Genomic DNA, 23,802 nt, shown 5'->3' with positions numbered 1-23,802 from the left:
TGAAGGGCGGGCATACAATGTTCGATCTGCCTCAAACGCCACACGTTCTATTAGAGTCCTGACCTGAAGACATCTACATGCCAATATTCAGGTAGTCATAGCGCCACCTGCTGGAAACAGGAAATTGTATGCTTTACACTAATTCACTCACAGAAACGCATTTAAATATGCCATGAAGTACCAAACGTGCTAAAAACACATTAAATCATGCAACACTTAGCTAAGTGCTAATGTATGCGATTAACACCACTAAACATGAAGATGTTATAACTCAGACTTTACGTTTGAGAAGAGTCCTGCCCTGAACACATCTACATGACAATATTCAGTTATAGAAATAGTAGAAACCCTCTGGCAACAGAAAGTGACGTGTTTAACACTATGATGCACTACTAGCAATAATAAAATATGCAATTTGCAAACTTTCTAGAAACACTTAGCTGAGTGCTTAAGCATGCTATTATCGTCATGTAACAGGAAGTTGTTGTAACTTGAGCATGTCCAATTTGCCTCAGACTTCTCATGTTTGATTATAGCCCTGGCGTGAAGACATCTACACGGCAATATTTAGCCACGAGGTGGTAGCAGGAAGTGTGGCAAATATAAATGACTGACATAGTCCTCCTATTTTTATATTGCCCAAATGCATATTGCCCACCATGCTCTGTTTTCCTAAAGCAGTTTTGGGACGTCTGACTACATGAAAATAAACTTTAATGACATCCCATTGTTCATCCGTAGGGTTTAATATGAAGTTGGCCCATTGCAGCTATAACAGCTTCAGCTCCTCTGGGAAGGCTTTCCTCAAGGTTCAGGAGTGTGTTTATGGGAATGTTTGATCATTCTTCTAGAAGCTCATTTGTGAGGTCAGGCACTGATGTTGGACGAGAAGGCCTGGCTCTCAGTCTCCGCTCTAATTCATCCCAAAGCTGTTCTATCGTTCTGAGCTCAGGACTCTGTGCAGGCCAGTCAAGTTCCTCCACACCAAACTCACTCATCCATGTCTTTATTAGCATGAAATTGTCCTTAATGTCTTGGTATGCTGAGAGTTCCTTTCACTGGAACTAAGGGGCAACCCCAACCCCTGAAAAACAACCCCACACCTGAAATGATTTAGACGGGTGTCCCAATACTTTTGGCAATATTGGCATTTTAATTTGGTGAATTGGTATATTCTGACTGGAAATGACACAAGAAAGTGGGCAAAGACAAGACATTGTGTTAGATATATTACTGAAAAATATTAGTTTTTGTTATATACATTTTGACAAAATGTTCCATGTCCAAAATTATTCATATCCAAGATCTTATTGCAAAATTACCAGGAAATGCAATTTTCTGCACCATCTAAATGCTCTTGATAACTTCTTGCATGTTGTTTATTTATTTATGCTCATAGTTCCCTATGGCCGGTACAATCTGCTTCCATCTTATTTTATCCTTGGCAGCATGTTATGCTTCGCCCCATGATAGGTGCAGTGCTTTTAATTCGGCTTCAACTGTCCTCCTCCCGGTTGTCTTTGGTCATCCTTGCTTCCTTTTCCCAGGTGGTCTCCAGCTTATAACTACTTTTTGGTGTCTAGCATGTTCTAGCATTCTAACCTATAATAGAAGTGGGCTATGAACTATATTCAGAACAGCTGATGCACCAGCTTGCTAGTTTGTGGTCAAATGCAAGTAATGGTTAAAACCAAGGAGCTGGAGGACCTCTGGTTGCGCATTGTGGATGCTCACAAGAAAAGGAAAGGCTAAAATGACCCCTGTGCTGGCAAGGCCGGTAGTAGTGCGGAAGACTAAGAAGAATCCAAGAATCACCAGCAAAGCTAACAAACATTTCAAGACAGACACTGCACAAGGCTGAAATATTCAACCCCAAGAACACTATCCCTGCAGTCAAGCATGGTGGTGGTAACAATGTTTCGCGGGGGTTTTTCAGCCAATGGGCCAGGCAACCTTGTAAAAGTAAATGGCATCAAAGAGACTACCGGTATTTACTACGTTAAGATTCTGGAATAAAATAACTGACGGTCTGCAAAACAAAAAGCAGTGGAACAAGATAACAGTCCAAAACACACTGAAAAGGTGATCAAGAAATGGTTGGCAGAGAGCAATATCAATGTTTTGAGTCCAGACCTGAATCAAATTGAGAATTTGTGGAGAGAACTGAAGAGTGATGGCAAGGAAGCTTCCAACCTCAAGGACCTGGAGATCTATGCAAAAGAGATCCTGGTGGAGATGTGCAAAAAAAAACTTATCCCCAATTATAAAAAGCCATTTGACATCTGTGGTGAAAAACAATGATTATTGAGTGAGAGTATAAATGAGGACACTGAATTTTTGTTTTTGTCAAAATATAAAAAAAGAGAAAAAAGCTATCATTCTTAGTTATCTCCAACACAATGTCTTACTTTAGTTTGTCACCTTTTTGTGTAGTTTCCAGCCAGAAACATTATATTTGTAACATTATAAACATATTTGTCCACAATTTGGCCTGGGTATGAATAATTGTGAGCTAAATAAAAAAATATGTAGAGAGCAACAGTATAAAGTGAAACAATAGTATTAAATAAATAGCATATTCAAGTCTCATGATTGAAAACCCAGGGCCACACAACTTTTGTGTGAAAACCAGTTGTTAGAAATACAGTGCATCAAATAAATAAATAAATAAATAAATAAACTAGATTAGCCTACTAGATGCAAACTTCATTAGAAATATGTGAGCGTTTTGTTCTAGCGTCTGAGCTCAAAACATATACAAGTGAAAGCAAAATCGTCCAAACTACATAGCGAACACTACAGGCATAGAAAAACTAGTCTGCTTCCTTCCTCTCTCGAAATCAATTCCTTTTATAGATGTAGGCAGAGCCTCTTTAGCGCTCCCAGTCGAGTCGAGCTCAACCTGCGCGTCAAACGCAACACTTTTGATTGGCCAATCCGGAAAATGTAGACACACGCCACATCTTCACGATGATCCGCTGAGCTGGGTGTTCTTCGGCGTTTCCCTATATTTACTTTTCACCGAATTGACTGGAACTTGAGGTAAGAATCATGGATTAAGATGCAATACCTTTCCCACTATGCAACCTGAGAGCATGCGCGAGAGAATGTGTGTTTCCTTCAGGCACACAGGTGAGATGAGTGACTACAAAAGACAACCTGTGTGAACGATCACTGAAACTAAACTGAAAGAAAGTTCAGGCATAGTTCAACTTAACGTTTAAAGATTTAAAACGAGTAATAGCAAGCTTTTGCATTACTTTACAAAGTCTGTACAGCGCAAAACAAAGCGTTTGATCGCATTTCACTTGACTTGAGGTGTGTATTCTTAGCAGTGGACGGTGATTACAGACGTGTAGTTTTGTTTACGTGTGTGAATGTGTTGTGTTTTACGTGTATTTTGCGTATTTGTCTGCTGCTGAGCAGAAAAAGACTGAATTTTGTGATTAAAAACCGAGACTTTTCTTATGAACAAAAGCAATGGTGCGAGTTGTCAGACTTCCTCTGTGTTCAAATAGATCATGCCACTTCCTGATTTTGTTTATTCAAAACACGCATTTCAACGCACAGCAAGTTCCTACATTTTATCAGTCATAGAGACAAAGGTTCACATCTAGATTATTCGATGCAAGGAGAATATGGCTTGTTTATTCAAGTTAATAATTTTAACATTTAATAATAAAAATGTTACAATTGTGGGTCATATAAAGTATAACAAATAAACAGAGTTCACACGCTTTTAGGCTAGTTCATTTCCATAACTTTACATGACCTTTCTATAGGCTATACTTGTGGTTGAATTGGTTTAAATTAATTGAAGCGAGCTAGTTTTACTCTAAGCACTACTAATAATAGAAATATCTAGCTGCTGTAAAATTATAGTAGATAATAGTTTTAAACCCCCTTTCTCTTTTACAGGCACATGTTCATATATTAGATAACTTGTGTATTTCATTTATTGTTTTTCCCCCTTTCTAAAGTGAGGAATGCATAGTAATTTTGAAAGTGATTAAGCATACATTTATTTTAATTTATCACTCGTTATTGTGTCGCAAGCAAACATAATAAACATTTTGGATATTGGTTATCAGACGTTAAATATAATAATCATTGTAAAAATAGTGGACAATCACTGTTTTATTAACTAATTATTTAACTAAACAACAATATACTGTATATTAGTTATTAAAATTGACTAAGCAAATTCATGACATTTTCATGACCTTTAATCAATTTTCCAGTCCTAGATAACAAAAAGGGAATATCTGGGAATTTTACAATGTTTGTATAATCATAGGATTCCTTAATAAATCCCTTTTGCATGTAAGCAAATCTCTTTTTTGTTTGTTTTTGTTGTTCATGCTCTCATCAGCTCAATGTCATTGTCCTCCTCCACAGGAAGTGTTTGTGATGTGCAAGGCCACAGGTTTTAATTAAGAACATGACCATAAATACTGACACAGCAGCGGTTCATTATGACCTCCAGATCAGTGGTCAGCATTAAAACACCATGATGTGCAGATGTCCAGTCTAGGTTATGGCGGATATTACTTTATTAACACAATTCATAAAAGCTTATTATAAACTGTATTGTATATATTAACATGATGCATTAGTGCTGTCAAATCCAAACCCGATAAATCCAAACCCAACATAAAAGTTTGTTTAAATAATATATATATATATATATATATATATATATATATATATATATATATATATATACACACACACACACGCACATTTATGTATATATTTAAGAAATATTTGCATGTATATATTTATATAATTTATATTTACATAAAATAATTTTATATAAAAAAAAAAATCTTAAATGTATACGATTGAGTGTGTATTTATGTATACATAATAATTATACACAGTACGCACGTCTATATTATTTAAACAAACTTTCATTCTGGATGCGATTAATCACGATTAATCAATTTGACAGAACTAGTATGAAGTGAATGTTTAAACTTAGCATACACTGTGTTATGTAAAGGGGGAGAAGTTCACACACACAAAAAGTGTGTTCGTTCATTGTAGTTATTACCTAAAAGCCAATACCGATGAACACGCATATATTCATCTCAGCTTTTGTAGGTTGTTTTTTCCAGATGGTCACTTGTAAACAGTAGAGTTGAGCAATGACACCTGCACCGCTCTAATGACCGTAAGATGCTCAACAATAGCATCTGCTCTCGGATCACTTCGTCTGTTGTGCTGTGAGATGTCTTGCTGTGATTGTGCTTGTGTATTAGCGGAGCATTCCTGTACTGCAGGCTTCGTCTGGTGGCTTTTACATGCCCTCAAGGCATGTGTGACTAACTCAAGCAGTACGTCCTCCACAAGAGAGCTTTTGATGCAGCGTTGAAAATCAAAAAGAGTTTATGTTAGTGTGTTTCTATATCTTTTTTCTTTTGTTTTGGAGTACATGCATGTCAAATAAGATGATGTGTTGAGTGTTTGCATAAGTCACTGATTATATGTACAGTGAGCTTATACAGACTAGCGTTCTGTCTGAGAAGTATTGTGGAGAAGGTTGCCCTTTTTTGACGTTGGTTGGTTCAGTTTCCTGGTTAGGCTTTGTGGTAGGACAGGCTCGCTTTATCTGTCTTCACAGTCAAACAAATCAACAGTAAGTTGACACCTTTTTTTGTGGTCGTGCTGTTTAAAAATGCATTTCTATCTATACCGTATTATCATGGGTGCACCAAATATATTAGCATGGCCAGCTTCTTTGCATTGCTGTCCTAAGATGAACAAACGCATAGATTCACTTTATTAATATCACAATATTATTTAGGCATTAAACTTTCAGAATCACACTTAAAACTGTATCCGTTCCTCTGGTCGTGCTGCGGTAAAAGTGCAAAAATGATGTTTCGAGACGGTCTAAGAACTGCATGTGTATTTTTCAGCAATGCATGAACAAGAAAAGCACAGGAGAGAACAGAAACACCTGTGCTGTCATGCCAGGGGAAGCGTGTTCTTACAGGCCCGATAGCTGCGGCTCACATAGGTTTCTCGTGTTCCTGCCTGTGGCATTTTTCCATGCTGCTTAGTTTTTTTTCTTTAGAAGAAATATAGAGAAGTGAATCCAGCCTTTCAGTAGCATGCAGAAGTCATGTTAGTGAGAGCAAGAAAGCATCTGAGAAAGTATGAACAGTTTCATGATGACGTGTTTTGACCTTTTTAACTCCAGGATTTATTTATTCATTCATTTCAGTTTTTTCTTTCCATAGAGTCTGTCAAATAGTCAATTTCATGAATCTTTGATTTTATGTTAAACTTAATTGATACAATGCAGTTTCGCATTTAATGTGAAAGTTTATCAAATGTTTCTGATTCTCTGTCAAACTTTCCCTCATCTTAGATCAGGAGGAGAATATTAGGGCCTATGAGACGGTAAACAACGTAAATGAATAACAAGCAAACAGATACACATTAGAGTTTCAGTCCATCTTGAAGATTTAACAGAATAAAGTGTGTCGGGTCTGAGGACAGAGGATAAATATTTGTATCAAACATTATTCCCTACATGAATCTTCTGACTCACCAAAACAATCTCAGAGCGACTCTCTGACATTTTGGTGAATTGGTGTCTAATTCGTATTTGTACAATTTGCTAACATTGACGGTTATGTTTAGGATTAGGGTTATAGATGGACCTTTATGCCGTTTTCTTCATACATTTTTGTCCAACTCACAAAATTGCAAAGTTTTCTCGCAAGATCGGGTTGACAAGGGATTGCGACTGCCTTCCTCTGTGAGATTTAATGATAAATGCAATCTATAAATCTTAATAGTAAAGGTGCAAAAATGGCCTAAAGCTGAAAACTCAGTGCAAAACTTCACATCAAATTTATATGATGCAGAAAGAATGAATTCTCAACTTCCAGCCAGTGTCACTTAATGCTGGTTTGGTGTTTTTTGAAACGAGGTGTCAAACCATCATGTCTGCATCTCATTCTCACCCCTACAGAGGGAAAATGCTTTGTTAACAATGTTTAATATTGAATGCATATATGTTTAACCTAGTGCTTTCTCCGCTTTAGGAGTAAGAATAAGATGCAGACGTGATGGTTTGACGCATAGACCGTAAAAAAATATGGACGACTCGACATCATCCGTTTCCGCTTGCCATATTTGAAGCTTTCAGGCGGCCTGCACGGCGCTGACATCTTGGCACCGAGTCTGCGCAGTAGCGATTTCGGAACCGGAGTTGCGCAGTAGAGAGCAGAAAGTACAGTTGCGATATCAAAAGCCCACCCACACTCTCGCAGATGCAGAACAATTAATTATGTTGGTGTCAAATAAACAGTTATGGAAATGTAGAAATTAAAGCTAAAGCTCCAATCTGCTCCCAAAAATCCTGAAAAAGTCAGTTAGTGCCTCAGTGACAACTTCACTCAGAGAAGCCGTCAGTCTCAGCTGTCAATCATGACGTCACACACCCCGTTTTTAAAGCATCAGATAACTAACTAAAACTAAACTTATTTTAAAAACGAACGCTTGAAATGAAATCATCGTGATGATAACTGCCTTCAATGACATAAACTAACTTTAAAGAAAAAATATTTAAAGTGTAATTTTATTGTTTAGTTTGCCTTGCGTCCATTAGAAAACACAGAGGGGCGGCTATACCGGGACCAGTCACCGGGAGGCGATCAAAACGCGAAAGCTTCAGTATCTGAGAGGGAGACTGCAGGCTTGGTTTGACACCTTGTTGCAGGTGTCACACACACACACACACACATACATATATATAAAATGATGAGAGAGGCCTGTAATTTTCATCATAGGTACACTTCAACAATGAGAGACAGAATGAGAAGAAAAAAAATCCAGAAAATCACATTCTGATTTTTAAAGGTGCCCTAGAATGAAAAATTGAATTAACCTTGCCATAGTGAAATAATAAGAGTTCAGTGCATGGACATCACATACTGTGAGTCTCAAACACCATTGCCTCCTCCTTCATATGTAAATCTCGTGAATCAAAAACACCCCGGAAAATAAGTGCTTCTCAACATAAGGCCAACCGTGACGCAAGTATTTATATGCACACCCCCAACATTTGCATCTGTCTGAACATGTGCATTGTCAGGCGGAACTGACGGAGCCGAATCATCATAACTGCAGGTAAACATGACACTCGAAGATAGCAAAAACGGCAGCTCTCATGACACATATGTCATGTTCAGGCTGTGCAGGAGACGTGAGGACTTTTCATATGTCAACAGTCATGGTTGAGGTTTATTATAATCAGATACCACAACAATTTATTTCAAAATCGTTCCTTTGTTCGACCCATTTCAAGAAAGCTTCGCTCAGCGTCTTAAACTGAAGAAAGTGGCAATTACAACTGTATTCCTGCGAGCAGTAAGTAGTGATTTATCCACTTGTTGACTAGCTGTTTAAACAATTTCTCATTAAATTGAAAGTTTCTTAGAGAGGCCGCATTGTCTAGATAACGCAAGATGCTAGTACAGAACAATAGGATACTCCAAGTACCATACAAAACTAAATAGTGTGTCTAATGACAAAAGGTAATATTATTTTGTAATACAACTGTAGATATTTTGCTTAGATCGTTCACTCGATCCTTCTAGCAAACGTCACCTTTTCCACCATATAAGTTAAAACGACAGTCATTTGACAAGGCTATTCATTTTGTAAAAATATAAGTTATATATTTATGTAACAACCGCAAGTTGAACGTTCTCTCTCGCGCGCGGATGATCTGAAAACACCAATAAACAAGTAGGCTGCATTTCAGCAATCTCCATTTGAGATGTTTTGCTTGGTGTCATTCAGTCGGTCTGTGTTCTGTCAGGAACGGTCAGGACTCACGAGCCGCTTTGCTGAACTACTGTGAGCTGTGAGCTGCTGAAATAAGCCAATCAGAGCAGAGCTCAACATTAATATTCATGACTCTTCCAAATAAGGCAAAAACAGAGCATTACATCCTAGGGACAATTTCTAGGGTTGTAAATGGACCTGTAAAACTGTATCTGGACAATTGTTGCCCTTAAATAAACCACATACCCTCTATTTAGATATTAGAGAACAATTTAACATATTGTTTCAACTCATTCTAGGGCACCTTTAAAGAATGTATTTGCAAATTATGGTGGAAATACGTATTTGGTCACCTACAAAAAAAGCAAGATTTCTGGCTCTCACAGACCTGTAACTTCTTCTTTAAGAGGCTCCTCTGTCCTTCACTCGTTACCTGTATTAATGGCTCCTGTTTGAACTCGTTATCAGTATAATAGACACCTGTCCACAACCTCAAACAGTCAGACTTCAAACTCCATTATGGCCAAGAAAAAAGAGCCGTCAAAGGACACCAGAAACAAAATTGTAGACCTGCAACAGGCTGGGAAATCTGAATCTGCAATAGATAAGCAGCTTGGTGTGAAGAAACCAACTGTGGGAGCAATTATTAGAAAATGGAAGACATACAAGACCCCTGATAATCTCCCTCGATGTGGGGCGCCACGCAAGATCTCTTCCTGTCAGGGGTCAAAATGATCAGAACGGTGAGCAAAAATTCCAGAACCACACACGGGGGACCTAGTGAATGGCCTGCAGAGAGCTGGGACCAAAGTAACAAAGGCTACCATCAGTAACACACTACGCCACCAGGGACTCAAATCCTGCAGTGCCAGACGTGTCCCCCTGCTTAAGCCAGTACATGTCCATGCCTGTCTGAAGTTTGCTAGCAAGCATTTGGATGATCCAGAAGAGGATTGGGAGAATGTCATCTGGTCAGATAAAACCAAAATAGAATGTTTTGGTAAAAACACTTTGGGGCTGTTTTTCTGCAAAGGGACCAGGATGACTGATCTGTGTAAAGGAAAGAATGAATGGGGTCATGTATCGTGAGATTTTGAGTAAAAACCTCCTTACATCAGCAAGGGCATTGAAGATGAAAAGTGGCTGGGTCTTTCAGCATGACAATAATCCCAAACACACCACCCAGGTAACAAAGGAGTGGCTTCGTAAGAAGCATTTTAAGGTCCTAGAGTCGCCAAATCTCAACCTCATAGAAAATCTTTGGAGGGAGTTGAAAATCCGTTTTGCCCAGCGACAGCCCCAAAACATCACTGCTCTAGAAGAGATCGGCATGTAGGAATGGACCAAACTACTAGCAACAGTGTGTAAAAACCTTGTGGAGACTTACAGAAAACGTCTGACCTCTGTCATTGCCAACAAAAGGGTATATAACAAAGTATTAAGATTAACTTTTGTTATTGACCAAATACTTATTTTCCACCATAATTGTGAGTTTCTGGATTTTTTTTCTCATTCTGTCTCTCATAGTTGAAGAGACAGACAAGGCTTTTAACCTGCATTTAAAGTTGCACTATGCAACTTTCCGTCCACTGGAGGGCGCCTATTCTAAACAAAGGCGTAGTTTGATGACGCCAAGTTTGAGCGCAGCATCTTGGGACGTGTGGACTTCACCTCACAGCCGGTGGAAAATAGGACTCTGGCAGAAATCATGTTGATGGATGCGGTTATTACCGTTACTGTAGTGTGAAGCAGAGCAGGACTGAGTGTTGTGGAGCTGAGCACAGCCGCTGGAGCGATTGTTACACAAATACCCGCCTTGCGAACACCAGGACTTTTATTTCGACGGGACAGGACACTGCCGCAGGGCAGTGAGTATAAGGTAATACAGCCTGTTATCATATTAGATACATTTAAGTGTGTTTAAAATTATGTTACGATGTTACTCTATGCGTTCGCTCGGTGGCTGCTGTGACTCTTGTTCACACTGCTAAGAGAAAAGCGCTTCTGCAGAATAAAACCGGAAACCGAGAGTAACGCAGATATGAGGCAATTGACAGGCGACTCCCTCAAACGCTACGCTGACACGTCCTGGGTCACTGGTTAAAATAGCAATTTTCTCACAATTTACAAATAGTTGGAAACATCTGGGATATTGTAAGTATTCAACTGAACAAAATGTATAACACTGGCCTGGTGACTTTTTGATGTTTTACTGCAAAAATACTACATAGTGCACCTTTAAATGTTCCTTTTGAAATTGAAAATATTAGATTTCTTTGAATATGAATTCCACTTATATTCAAATTGTAAAGCATCCTGATTAAAGCCAAATTCAATTTAAGTTTAGTAATTAATTTTGAATTCTCCGTTGAAAATTGTGCACAACCCAGAATTAAAATCAGAAGGGCGAGGTCCTGACTCAAAACCTGACATACCAACGAATGTCCACCAGGAGGCGATAAAACACTTCCATTTTTTTTTGTGTCTGTACACAGATACTGTAACCTTCCTAATATGAAGCAGATATGAAACCGAATTCCTCTAGCTTTTTCAAGGTCAAATCAGCTTGACACATATCTTAATCCTAGTATTTAAAACGAAAACCCAATATAAATATAGAAATGCTGATGGAAATTAGCTGTCGATACATCTGGTGTAAAGTATTTTTTTCTTTTGTAAGATTAATGTACTTCCACATGGTCCCTGTCAAATAAATAATAAACTAAACTAATATCATAACACAATATCATGTTGTCACATTAAGCTTCACATCTAAAGGTCATCATGAGTCTAATGGATGTGAACTGGTTGACACCTCTGTGTGTTTCAGAGGGAATGATGGGAAGATGGTGTATGTGTGTCAGCATCTCTGGCTTGTGGGCAGACGGCTCAGTGTCTCTCACATCCATGATCACACAGGGGCGGAACAGAGGCGATTCGCGGACGACGTGGGTTTCGTTTTTAGGTTCATGTAAAGTTCAGCTGTGCTCCCAGCACGAGTTAATCAGAGATTGTGTACAGCTGCATCTAAATAATATCATCTGCTCTTCAGGAATATGAGCAATATCAGAAACATCAGCAAAAATATTGTCATAATGTGTTGTAGCAGACAGATTCCTAACAAATCTGTCATGGCTAATGTACCAAATGTTTATTTGATCAAATCTGGGTGTCCTGAGGTAATTCAGTCTGAGTTTAAAGTAGACTTTAGGGTCTAAATGAAGGGCACATGCGGCGGATGGAGGAGTGACCGCTCTTTCTCTCTGACTCACACCTGAGCCATGCCATGCATGCTTGTGTCCATGTGTAGACTGTCGGTCTGTCTTTAGAAAGTAAAAATGCAGAATGTTTCCTGTGATGGGTAGGTTTAGGGGCAGGGCAGGGCTGGGCAGGGCAGTGTGTGTGTGTGTGTGTGTGTGTGTGTGTGTGTGTGTGTGTGTGTGTGTGTGTGTGTGTGTGTGTGTGTGTGATGGGTAGGTTTAGGGGCAGGGGCAGTGTAAGAGGATAGAAAATACGGTGTGTACAGTATAAAAAACATTACGCCTATGGAATGTCCCCATATGTCACAAAAACAAACGTGTGTGTGTGTGTGTGTGTGTGTGTGTGTGTGTGTTGGACGACTTGTTTATATTACATTGTGGGGACCAAAAAATGGGCACCTGTCCCTGCTTCTCAAATTAAGATCCCAAATTAAGTCTATGGTGACAATGGGATTTTTTTTATATATATAGAATATTATTATTATTATTATTATATATTTTATTGTTTATTATGCCATGTATGTTCATTGTATTTATTATATTTTGTATTTTATATGGAACTTTGATTGCGGCTTTCTTGGCCAGGGCTCCTTTATAAAAGGAGGAGCGGCAGTGGCTCAGTGGTTCATGTAGATCGTCTATAAACCAGAAGGTTGGTGGTTCAATCCCCGGTTCCACCTGACCGAGTGTCGAGGTGTCCATGAGCAAGACACCTAACCCCAGCTGCTCCCGACGAGCTGGATGGCGCCTTACATGGCTGGCACCGCCGTCGGTGTGTGAATGGGTGAATGTGAGGCAAAATGTAAAGCGCTTTGGATGGCCATAGGGTCTGTTAAAAGCGCTTTATAAATGCAGTCCATTTACCATTTAAAAGAGACTTGTTCTCAAAGGATTTCCCTGGTTAAATAAGGGTTAAATAAATAAATAACCTGAGATCACCTAGACTGTGGGGACCAGCCACACAATAATAATTAGTATATAATTTCTAATAAATTATAATATAAAGTATATAATAAATTATTATTATTATTTATATATATATATATATATATATATATATATATATATATATATATATATATATATATATATATATATATATATATATATATATATAGTGCTGGGCAATTTATTAATCGCATCCAAAATAAAAGTTTGTGTTTACATAAGTTAGGGTTATATGTGTGTATAATTGTTATGTTTGTATAAAAACACAACATGTATATATGTATGTACATATTTTATAGGAGTGTGTATTTATACAGTATATACATAATAATTGTACACAGTACACACACACACATATTATGTAAACACAAACCTTTATTTTGGATGTGATTAATTGATTGCCTAGCTCTCTCTCTCTCTCTCTCTCTCTCTCTCTCTCTCTCTCTCTCTATATATATATATATATATATATATATATATTCATCATAATACATTTTTTGGTATATTTTACATGTATTTATATATTATAATTTATATAGGCCTGTTATCTACCTATTTATTATAACTTTTTAAATAATTTATTAGTAAGCGTTATTCATATTATTTATTTATTTGATATTTATATTCATGTAATATTTTATCAAATTGTAAAATATAAATAATGTAATTATGAATAGAATATTGACTTGTCATTATATTAAATCATATTACATTTATTATCACCATAATAAGTGCTTAATTAAATTTAGGGACAGACTGTGGGCAAAGGCTTGCGTGTGTGTGATTTGCTCGCCGTGTCAGCCGAGGGCGTCCTGCGGCGCATCTGCCCGTGTCTCGCTGTCCGGGGTTAACGTTAACCGGGTGTGACGTGGCTCCGGTGGAATCTGGGTCAAGGGGAGCGCGCGCTCTCTTCACTGCCGCAGCAGAGCCTCGCCTCCCCGCGCCGCCCACGTGACTTCCCCGCGCGCTCCGTGGTATGACCGTAGACCGTAAAAAATATATGAGGGGAGGGAAAGGTGGGGCCGTTTTCGGCTCCGGTTGGCTGGTAGTAGTAGTAGAGGCGAAAGCACGTGGAGGCACATGCTGCCGAATACTGCAGTGGTCTGCATTCACACCCATAATCTAAAACAGTCTCTAACATGGCTACTCGTTCTGCTAATAGGACTTACTCCTCACTGAGTTCAGCTCAAAAAATTATAATCCAAGTAATTCAACTAAATATACAAATAAAATTAATTAATTAGATCTTATTTAATTCTATAAACTATCATACTGATCTGCCAACATTTTCGCTATATGATGAATTAAAATAAGCTGATAACATCACCGTTTTCTCCAGAACGACTGTACAGCCAAATCAGATTTTGTTGCAATATTGTCCTGTTTGACACTGTGGAGCTGCTTTGAAACAATCATCATTGTAAAAGCGCTTTATAAATAAAGTTGATTGGTTGATTTAAATGTGGAAGTAGGCTACATGATTGTATTTCATCTCACTTAAGATACACTCATTTATCTCTTTACCTCTTAATCTGAGCCCCTATTTTTGAGAATTTTCTGAAAATGATATACCCAAATAAAAAGATCTGCATCTCTTAAACCCTATGGCAGGGGTTTTCAAACTTTGTGATGCCAGGGATGCCGAAATATGATGAACCTTTTATGAGGGACCGCCTTCCTAAAATCCATCTACAGTTGTGTAAAAAACATTTACACTGTTAGATAGTAAATAGACATAAATACAACATATTGTTTCCAAACTTAAATTGGCTATACTTAAAGCTAACTGTGTAACTTTTTTAATTTATTCTTATCTAAAAACACTTAGTTCTTCCAAAAATATATGTGCTCATTAATGTATATTTACTTCTTTCAAGTAATAAAGTATTCTCGTAAGTTTATAATGCCATTGAAAACACATACGGGTGAGGGGTTCGAATGCCGGTCGCCATGTTTCCCCTCCATCTTGAAAGTACATTAGTCAAAGAGGGACATACCCGTAAATTCAAGCTTCGCCTTTAGCGTTTTAAAGGTCCTGTTCTTCGCGATTCCATCTTTCAAACTTTAGTTAGTGTGAAATGTTGCTGTTAGAGCATAAATAATACCTGTGAAATTATAAAGCTCAAAGTTCAATGCCAAACGAGATATTTTATTTAACAGAAGTTCCCTTTCAAAGCCTACAGCGAACGGCCGGTTTGGACTACACCCCTGCACTTCCTTCAGGAATGGCGTCAGACCGTTTGTTGACTAACCCTCCGCCCACAAGAACACGCAAAATAGGAGACGTGGTCTCGTTGCTCTCCCACGTGGAGAAGAGCGCGCATTCAGCGCTTGCATCTCCCCGTTATGGTCAAGGGGGTAATCTAGCGCTCGGAAAGCGTTCCACCCCTAGGGGCTGCCATTGCTAACCAAGCCATCACCTGCTGTTAGCATCCCATTGACTCCCATTCATTTTTGAGTCACTTTGAAAGTGAATAACTTTACATCTGAGACGTTTAAAGACTCCATTTGTCCATTGTTTATTTCTAAAGAAAAACGACAATGTATAAAAGGCTCCATTACCTTGTATCTTACACTATCGCCCCGCAGAAGCTGTTTTTGTAAAAATAGGCCAACGATTGCGTCATAACCAACGCGACCCTGTCGCACAGTTGAGAAATTACCGTATAGACCTGAGGAGACGCTCGCAGGCAATCTTTTACTGTCTATGAGACAGTCGGGGGGACGTGGAGACATAAAGTCTGATAAAGTCAAGGGGGAAGAATGAGGAGAAGCCCATAGTGAGCCAAAAGCAACGGGAGAAAATATTTAAACGACGCGATTCAGCTTTCACTTTCCACATCTACTAGAAGACCTACAGCTGTCAGACAGGAGGCTCACGTCACATCTACGTCCTCAAGCTCAGTCTGAGCCTGTGCAGTTCGCTCAGCCATCAGGAAGTGAGTGCCCCTAGGTTGACTTCATTCTTTCGCCGTTGACGTCAATGGGAACGCTCGGTCCATTTCTTTTACTGTCTATGGTTATGGTAAGAGGCGGGACCTTTCCGGGCAAAGTGCGCTAAGCTACTGTCCAATCACAACACGGGAAGCGCTGGCCCAATCAGAACTCGTTACGTGTATCTGAAGCAGGGACTTCATAGAACAAGGAAATCATCGGGCCGTTTTTAGGACAGAGAAAACAGCGGGATACAGATAAGTCAATTGTGTGAAAAATACTGTGTTTATTTACACGCGAAACATGAACTCATGTTATATTGCACACTGTAAACATAATCAAAGCTTTGAAAACGCACGAAAAACGGGACCTTTAACACTCGATGGCACCGTGTCGAATGTGAAGGGGGGATTGCCATGTTAATCTTGGACTAAATCGGCCACCGTAGGAGTTAAAATGAAATCAGAATTGAGAGGAACAGAAACTATTATTCACAGGATGGTCATATACCTTTACACCGCTAGATGGGGGAAAATATCACACAGTGGAGCTTTAATGTTCTAAATAAACCTGAAGTAGAACATTACTCAATGAAAAATTATTTAAGCAACTTTCACAATAAATGTTTGTAAGCAGCTTACTTACTGCATTAAGAATACGAGTGAGCGAAGTAAAGCGGACTATAGTGAGAGAAACTCACTAGAAAGAAACAAAGAAAACATACAATTCTGGAAAGTATGAATACATCAAGAAAGGAGAGAAACATTTAAAACCGAAACAGTTCGAATGTTTGACAGACTTTAACCATTTTTGCTTTGTCTTTTTATTCTCTGAAATTTTCTGGGGACCCCTTAAAACCTTCTGGAGGACCCCTGGGGGTCCCGCACCCCAGTTTAAAAACCCCTGCCCTATGGTCTATATTCATAAATCTGGTCTTATTTTAAACTAGACACTTGAAATATTGTTACCCAAGAGTCATAATAACTCAACAAAGTATAGGAACAGAGTAAACCAAGGGGAAATATGCATGTAAGTTAAAAAAAAAAAAAAAAAGAGATTTTAATGTTAAGTATTGTAGTTTTAAAAAAAATGTGCTCTTATTAATGCTGGTCAAATTAATGTTGTATATTAAATGATATAGAATAGCCATGAACATTATTATAACATAATTTATATATTCATCATCATAATTAAGAATCATTCAATGTATTGATTTTATTTAGCTGTTGTCTTGTGGTTAAAAGGTTTTGCGTTAGTAGTTTGTCAACTATAATTTGAATGTATCTTGATTAAATGATATGAGTAAACATTTGATCAAACTGTTCCACTTTTGTGTCCAAAGTAGTTTGAGTCACATGACACTTTTCCTAGTGCTGCACTCATGATTAATTTATTCAAGTTCTTTTAAGTCCTGTCGAGTACTCCCGTGCTCCGCTCCTATTGGCTGTCGGCACATTTTGGGTTGAAAAATATTTTAGGCTCCATGGAAACAGCAGAATGTTCGGTCTCCCTCCTTAGCCAATAGGATAGCAGGGTTTGTATGTTGTAGTCAAATGAGCAACCTCAGTGTAGATGGTACCATCCCCCTCCAATCTGAGGGAGGTAAAGCTGTTCAAGACCGATCAAGACAGCAGTGCTTATTTAGTCTCTTTGGTTGCTTAAATCCCAAATGTATGCCCAGATTTAAAGACAGCACTGCAGCTGTAGGTCAGTGAGACACTGTGACGGCCCATTTACCTATTTTCAAGGCAGTTCGTTTAGAGGGGAAGCAAAGTCCTTCAAAGAAATAAACAAAGTTTCCCTTCGGTCTGTCCTTGGGCTTGACATCTGAGGTCTATCCGTTCCTCTTGAGGTTTTTCGTGATGTTATTTAATCTGTTGTGCTCACTGACTCCTGCGCTGAGCTCAGAGCGGATGATTAAGAATGGGAGTTCCTCTTTTCAGGGAACATCTAATTCTTACATCGATTTAGCCCTCATCTCAGAGGGAGGGAACTTCAGTGTGTTCATTTTGGACTATAGAGACGCTTTGACTGCTAGAGGGCGACGTGATCCTGCGGTAGGATCCACCCATGAGTGCTGCAGTCGTACTGCATTATTAGCAGCATGTGTCCTGCTTTCTCCTGCAGGAACTGGTGTGTGTGTGTGTGTGTGTGTGTGTGTGTTCAGGACGGTAATGCAGTAGCATTTGGGTTTCCCCTGATTTCTGCACTGCCCCGAGCAGATGTTCCCTGTCACGTGTGTGTGTGTGTGTGTGTTTGTGTGGCCAGATGTTGCTGTCTTGAGCACAGGTGTCTCAGGTCTTGATGTGAATGCTGAATGTGTTCTTGTATTTGAAGGCAAATAAAACGGTGTAAACCTTGTCACCTTTGGCTTGCTCAGTTGGGGACACTAAAATTATGATCCAAGTTATTCAACTAAATATACAATTAAAATTAATTAATAATGTTTTATTATATTCTATAAACTATAATAGATCTGCCCACATTGTCGCTATATGATAAATTGTTGCAATATTGTCCTGTTTAACTCTGTGAAGCTGCTTTGAAACAATCGTCATTGTAAAAGCGAGATAAATGAAGTTGATTGATTGATATTCAAAGTGCCACTAGCAAAAATCACCATCCAGAAAGTAGTTTTGCATCACATTTTCTTTTTATCTCGTCTTTCAGGTGTCTGACAGGTCGGGATGGGGAATCTGATCAAGGTTCTCACGCGGGATATTGAAAACAATACAGGGAACTTTTTCCTGGACTTTGAAAGTAAGTGAACATACCGTCACCAGTACGGCTGCTGGTCCATATGGACCAGCCACCATGGTGTGAAATGCATGTGATTCTCGGATTAATTGCGAAGTTTCACCATCATGGAGTGAAAGTTCATCATTTGCAAGTGTTTTAGGTCCTGTCGGTTTAAACATTCAAGCTATTTTAAACCATACGAAGCAAGAAGACACAAAAGAGAACTACATTAGGAACTCTACACTGTTTCTGTACACACACACACATACACACACACACACACACACACACACACACACACACACACACACACACACACACACACACACACACACACACACACACACACATGTTGGTCTATGTGGTTTACAGGGACTCTCCATAGGCGTAATGGTTTTTATACTGTACAAACCGTATTTTCTATCCCCTTACACTGCCCCTGCCCCTAAACCTACCCATCACAGGAAACATTCTGCATTTTTACTTTCTCAAAAAAACATCATTTAGTATGTTTTTAAGGCCATTTGAATTATGAGGACATTTGATATGTCCTCATAAACCACATTTATAGTGTAATACCAGTGTAATACCCATGTAGTTATACAAATTTGTGTCCTCATAAACCACATAAACAGGTTCACACACACACACGTACAAACAAAACAACCACAAAACACAAACACACACAAATATAACTCATTATTATGATTTTAATAATAGTCATTATTATAAGTACTATACATGATTATCATTACTGATATTAGTAATAGTAATTATTATTTGCAATTATATCTTTATAACTAAGTACCATTCCTTTTTGTATTAACTATAGCTTTATTTTTAAATTAAAAAAAAAACAATTATCATTATTAATATTATTAACTAGATCTAATAAGATTTTATTATTTATAACTAGATGTTTTATTGTACCATAATTAACTTGGATCTAATTAGCTGCAGTGGCTGTTTGGTTAAAATGGAAAATAAAAGTAGGAAAAAAATATCCTTTTCTAATAGATTATTTTATTTTCTATTTTTTTAATAGAAAAAAATATTTTAAAAAAAGCATACATTTAATGACAAAAAATATAGATACAAATATTTAAGCCGTAACGCCCCACCCTAGATCGAGCTAAAGAAAAGGAACGTGTTTCTGAGCTGACCTCTCCTCTGCAGATGCCAAGCCCACAGAAGCGGAGAGGAGAGTTTGGGAGCAGGTCAATGAGGTGCTAGCAGAGGCTGTGATCGTTCTACAGGACCTGCAGTCATACAGCGGAGCAGGTGAAGCCATCAGACAGGCGAGTACATCCAGATTGCTCTTCAGGTTCTTCAGACATCAGCCTGTATCCTATCGCCTTTCATTTCTGTTTTCCCCAGCATTAAAAGGCTAGTTCACCCAAAAATGAAAATTCTGTCCATAATTATTTACCCTTATCTCGTTCGACACCCGTAAGACCTCCACAAATGAAGATATTAGTGTTGAAATCCGAAGGCTCAGAAAGGCCTTCATTGACACCAATGTCATTTCCTCTCTCAAGACCCATAAAGGCACTAAAGACGTCGTTACAAAGCCCATCTCACTACAGCGGCTCTACAATCATTTAATGAAGCCACGAGAATGGTTTTTGTGCGCAGAAAACGAAAAAAAAACGACTTATATAGAGATTCAAAGTGACTAAGAGTCACAGTTGAATTAAAGATTCAAAACGTTATGAATCAGCGTATCGATTCATGATTCGGATCGCCAATGTCACGTTATTTCAGCAGTTTGACACGCAATGCACTGATTCATAACGGTTTTAATCTTTATGAAATCGGCCCATCATTATATAAGTCGTTATTTAGTTTTTTTTTGCGCTCAAAAACCATTCTCGCGGCTTCATAAAGTTATTGTAGAGCCGCTGTAGTGAGATGGGCTTTGTAACGACGTCTTTAGTGCCTTTATGGGTCTTGAGAGGAAATGACATTGGTGTCAATGAAGGCCTTTCTGAGCCATCGGATTTCAACACTAATATCTTCATCTGTGTCTGAAGATGAACGGAGTGTCTGACGGGTGTCAAACGACATTAGGGTAAGTAATTAATGACAGAATTTAATTTTTTGGGTGAACTAACCCTTTAATTGTGCTTTGATTGTGTTTAAGTGTGCACATGTTGTCTCCTCAGGCCATTCAGCATCCCAGTGATGAGCGTGTGCAGGAGGGAGCGTGGGCGGCTGTGGTCCCGCTGGTTGGCAAACTAAAGAAGTTTTATGAGTTCTCACTAAAACTGGGTACGTCTTTTTTCCTCTATTCTTTAAAGTGCACGGCCCACAGAACTATAAATAATGACACACACAGCTATTTTTACCTAGAGGCACAGGTGATAAATGAGAGGTCTCTTTTAATGAGTGCCACAGTTCCTCACAGGCATATATGGTCCACTGACCCACTTACCATGTACTGTAGTATTTGCATCTGCTCAAGATTAACATGAGACTGGAGAAAGTGTGTGTGTTATGCTCCCTTTAAGCAATGTCACATGAGTAAGACTGCTGTTGTACTGAATATAAGCAGTTTGTGGACTTGTACCCACAGCTGAATTACAGCTACGTTAAAGGGTTAGTTCACCCAAAAATGAAATTGATGTCATTAATAACTCCCCCTATTTAGTTCCATGTCCAGAAAGGGAATAAAAACATCATCAGAGTAGTCCATATGAGACATCAGTGGGTTAATGAGAATCTCTTGAAGCATCAAAAATACATTTTGGTCCAAAAATAACAAAAACTACGACTTTATTCAGCATTGTCTTCCCTTCCTGGTTTGTTTTCAATCCTCAAATAAAGATTCAAACGGTTATGAATCAGCGTATGTTTCGGATCGCCAATGTCACGTGATTTCAGCAGTTTGACACGCGATCCGAATCATGAATCAATACGCTGATTCATAACCGTTTGAATCTTTATTTGAGGATTGAAAGCAAACCAGGAAGAGAAGACAATGCTGAATAAAGTCGTAGTTTTTGTTATTTTTGGACCAAAATGTATTTTCGATGCGTCAAGAGACTCTAATTAACCCACTGATGTCTCATATGGACTACTCTGATGATGTTTTTATTCCCTTTCTGGACATGGACAGTATAGTGTGCATACACTTGCATACGCTCTCGGACTAAATATAAAAAATCTTAAACTGTGTCTGAAGATGAACGGAGGTCTAACGGGTGGAACGACATTAGGGGGAGTCATTAATGACATCAATTTATTTTTTGGGTGAACTAACCCTTTAACTCTTGTATATGTTTTTGAGTTCTTAAATATTGTAATATTCTTGTTCTGTTCTGACTCAACTCATGTTCCCAGGGAATGAGCCATAAACAGAGCAGCAGTGCGTCATAATTAGATTATGCTGCTCTTTGGTCAATGCCAGTTTCTTTCACCACATCTCGCAAAAACACAGCTCTCATAATCTCTGACAGAACACACCCCACATCTACTGTACCTTTAGTGACACATTCATTATGCTAGAAAGAAATGTTCTTCAGAAAATTTGAGGTTGGGAAGATTTTATTTAAAAGAAGTCTTTTATGCTCACCAGTACTTTCTTTGACCTACAGTAAAAATGCAATATTGTGAAGTACTATTACAATTCAAGATAACTCATTTCTATTGAGTAATTAAAGGGATGGTGAAAAAGGAGAACAAAAAATGATATGTTTAAATCAAAACAAATGTTTTGCAAGTGAACGTAGAACGTTGAAAGACGTCTTGATGGCTCCGTAGTTTTCTATTGTCATATGTATTCTATAGTTTAGTTTTATATTTTAAAAAAATATATATCTATTTTGCTCAAGAAACATTTCTTATTATTACCAATGTTGAAAACCATTGCAGGTGCTCAGGGGGTAGTTTGTGGAGAGGTAACCCCCCCCCCCCCCCCCCCCCAATAACCAAATCAAGCGAGTTCAACCCCCAATATTTATAGCCATAGAATCAGGCTATTTATGAATTATATACAAAGCTTTTATAAGCACCATGTTCCCATGCAAACTGAACAGACCAACTATCTGCACAATATGACTGAAGCCGTTTATTTAATTGTGCACGAATTACTGTATATTCTGTGTGCGCTCAAAGTGTGATGAGATTTGCATGAGTCGTTCCTATACGCTGATGATAAATGTGCTTTACATTTGAATTTTATTGAGACTTTGCCGCTTTAAAATCCTATGGGGAAAGTCAAATGTGATCTTCAACAGCCACATAAACTTAAAGAACTGATGAAAAGTGGAGAAAACATCCTTCAGCACCATCATCAACTAGAACGCTTTTAAAACTACTCATGACCACATGCTAGAATTCATCACATTCTGACTAACTTTACTAAATGTACAATAGATCAGATGATCTGTTAGGGAAAAGATTTTCACTAAAACATTATATTGCAGTGTGGTGTGTTGTAGCTGTAGCTTCTCAATGTGTGTGTTGCTATTTTTCATTACAAATGCTATAGATAAAAAAGGAAAGAAAAAGTTTAGCTTTGGCCTTATTATGGTAATGGGTCGTCATCAATGGTTTTAATAGACGCTATGGTTAAACAACTACAAGAACTGTTATTTTTCCATAAGGCAAAGTAACCGTTAGATTCAAGAGGAGCTTCTTGAATTATTGACTAAATTGTTTTTTCCCCTATGTTAACACACTAATGATAACACTTTAATTTAGATAATTCTGTCAAACTGATACGTTTTTAGGAGCTTAAATAAAATAAAATGCATCATATCCAATGTGAACAAGTAATTGTTAACTAGGCTATTACTTATTTTTGCAGCTATTATCAATGCATGTGTGGATGAAGCCACAAAAGAACATGCTCAGAAAACAAACAAACAAAAAAATACATAAATAAATAAATAAATCTCATGAGGAAGCCCCGGGTCCCTGTCAAACGGTTCACACTTCAACCCCCCCAATGTTCAAACCAAAACAACACACTTGCTTGTGCTGATTATTTTTGTGAAAAATTTATTTTTCAGTATTCTTTAATTTAATATAAATTCTAATGAACAAATTTAATTCAAATAGAAATCTTTTGCAACATTATAAATTACATGACTGTGATTCTCTTTACTGA

The 23,802-nt window shown here is 38.1% G+C and overlaps 1 protein-coding gene across 1 annotated transcript in view; it reads left to right on the top strand.

Moving 5' to 3' along the window:
- Nucleotides 1-2,885: 2,885 nt before the first annotated feature.
- Nucleotides 2,886-23,802, top strand: part of fam49ba (family with sequence similarity 49 member Ba) — a 30,739-nt gene continuing 9,822 nt past the window's right edge. Inside the window, exons 1-4 of the mRNA XM_067453550.1 lie at nucleotides 2,886-3,042; nucleotides 18,621-18,710; nucleotides 19,866-19,987; nucleotides 20,855-20,960. Of these exons, the coding sequence (XP_067309651.1) occupies nucleotides 18,638-18,710; nucleotides 19,866-19,987; nucleotides 20,855-20,960 (301 nt within the window). The 5' untranslated portion in view covers nucleotides 2,886-3,042; nucleotides 18,621-18,637. The remainder of the gene's footprint in view (nucleotides 3,043-18,620; nucleotides 18,711-19,865; nucleotides 19,988-20,854; nucleotides 20,961-23,802) is intronic.

This window comes from Pseudorasbora parva, chromosome 9, assembly GCF_024679245.1.
Source record: "Pseudorasbora parva isolate DD20220531a chromosome 9, ASM2467924v1, whole genome shotgun sequence".
Classification (NCBI taxonomy): domain Eukaryota; kingdom Metazoa; phylum Chordata; class Actinopteri; order Cypriniformes; family Gobionidae; genus Pseudorasbora; species Pseudorasbora parva.
This window is presented reverse-complemented; position numbering and strand designations above follow the sequence as displayed.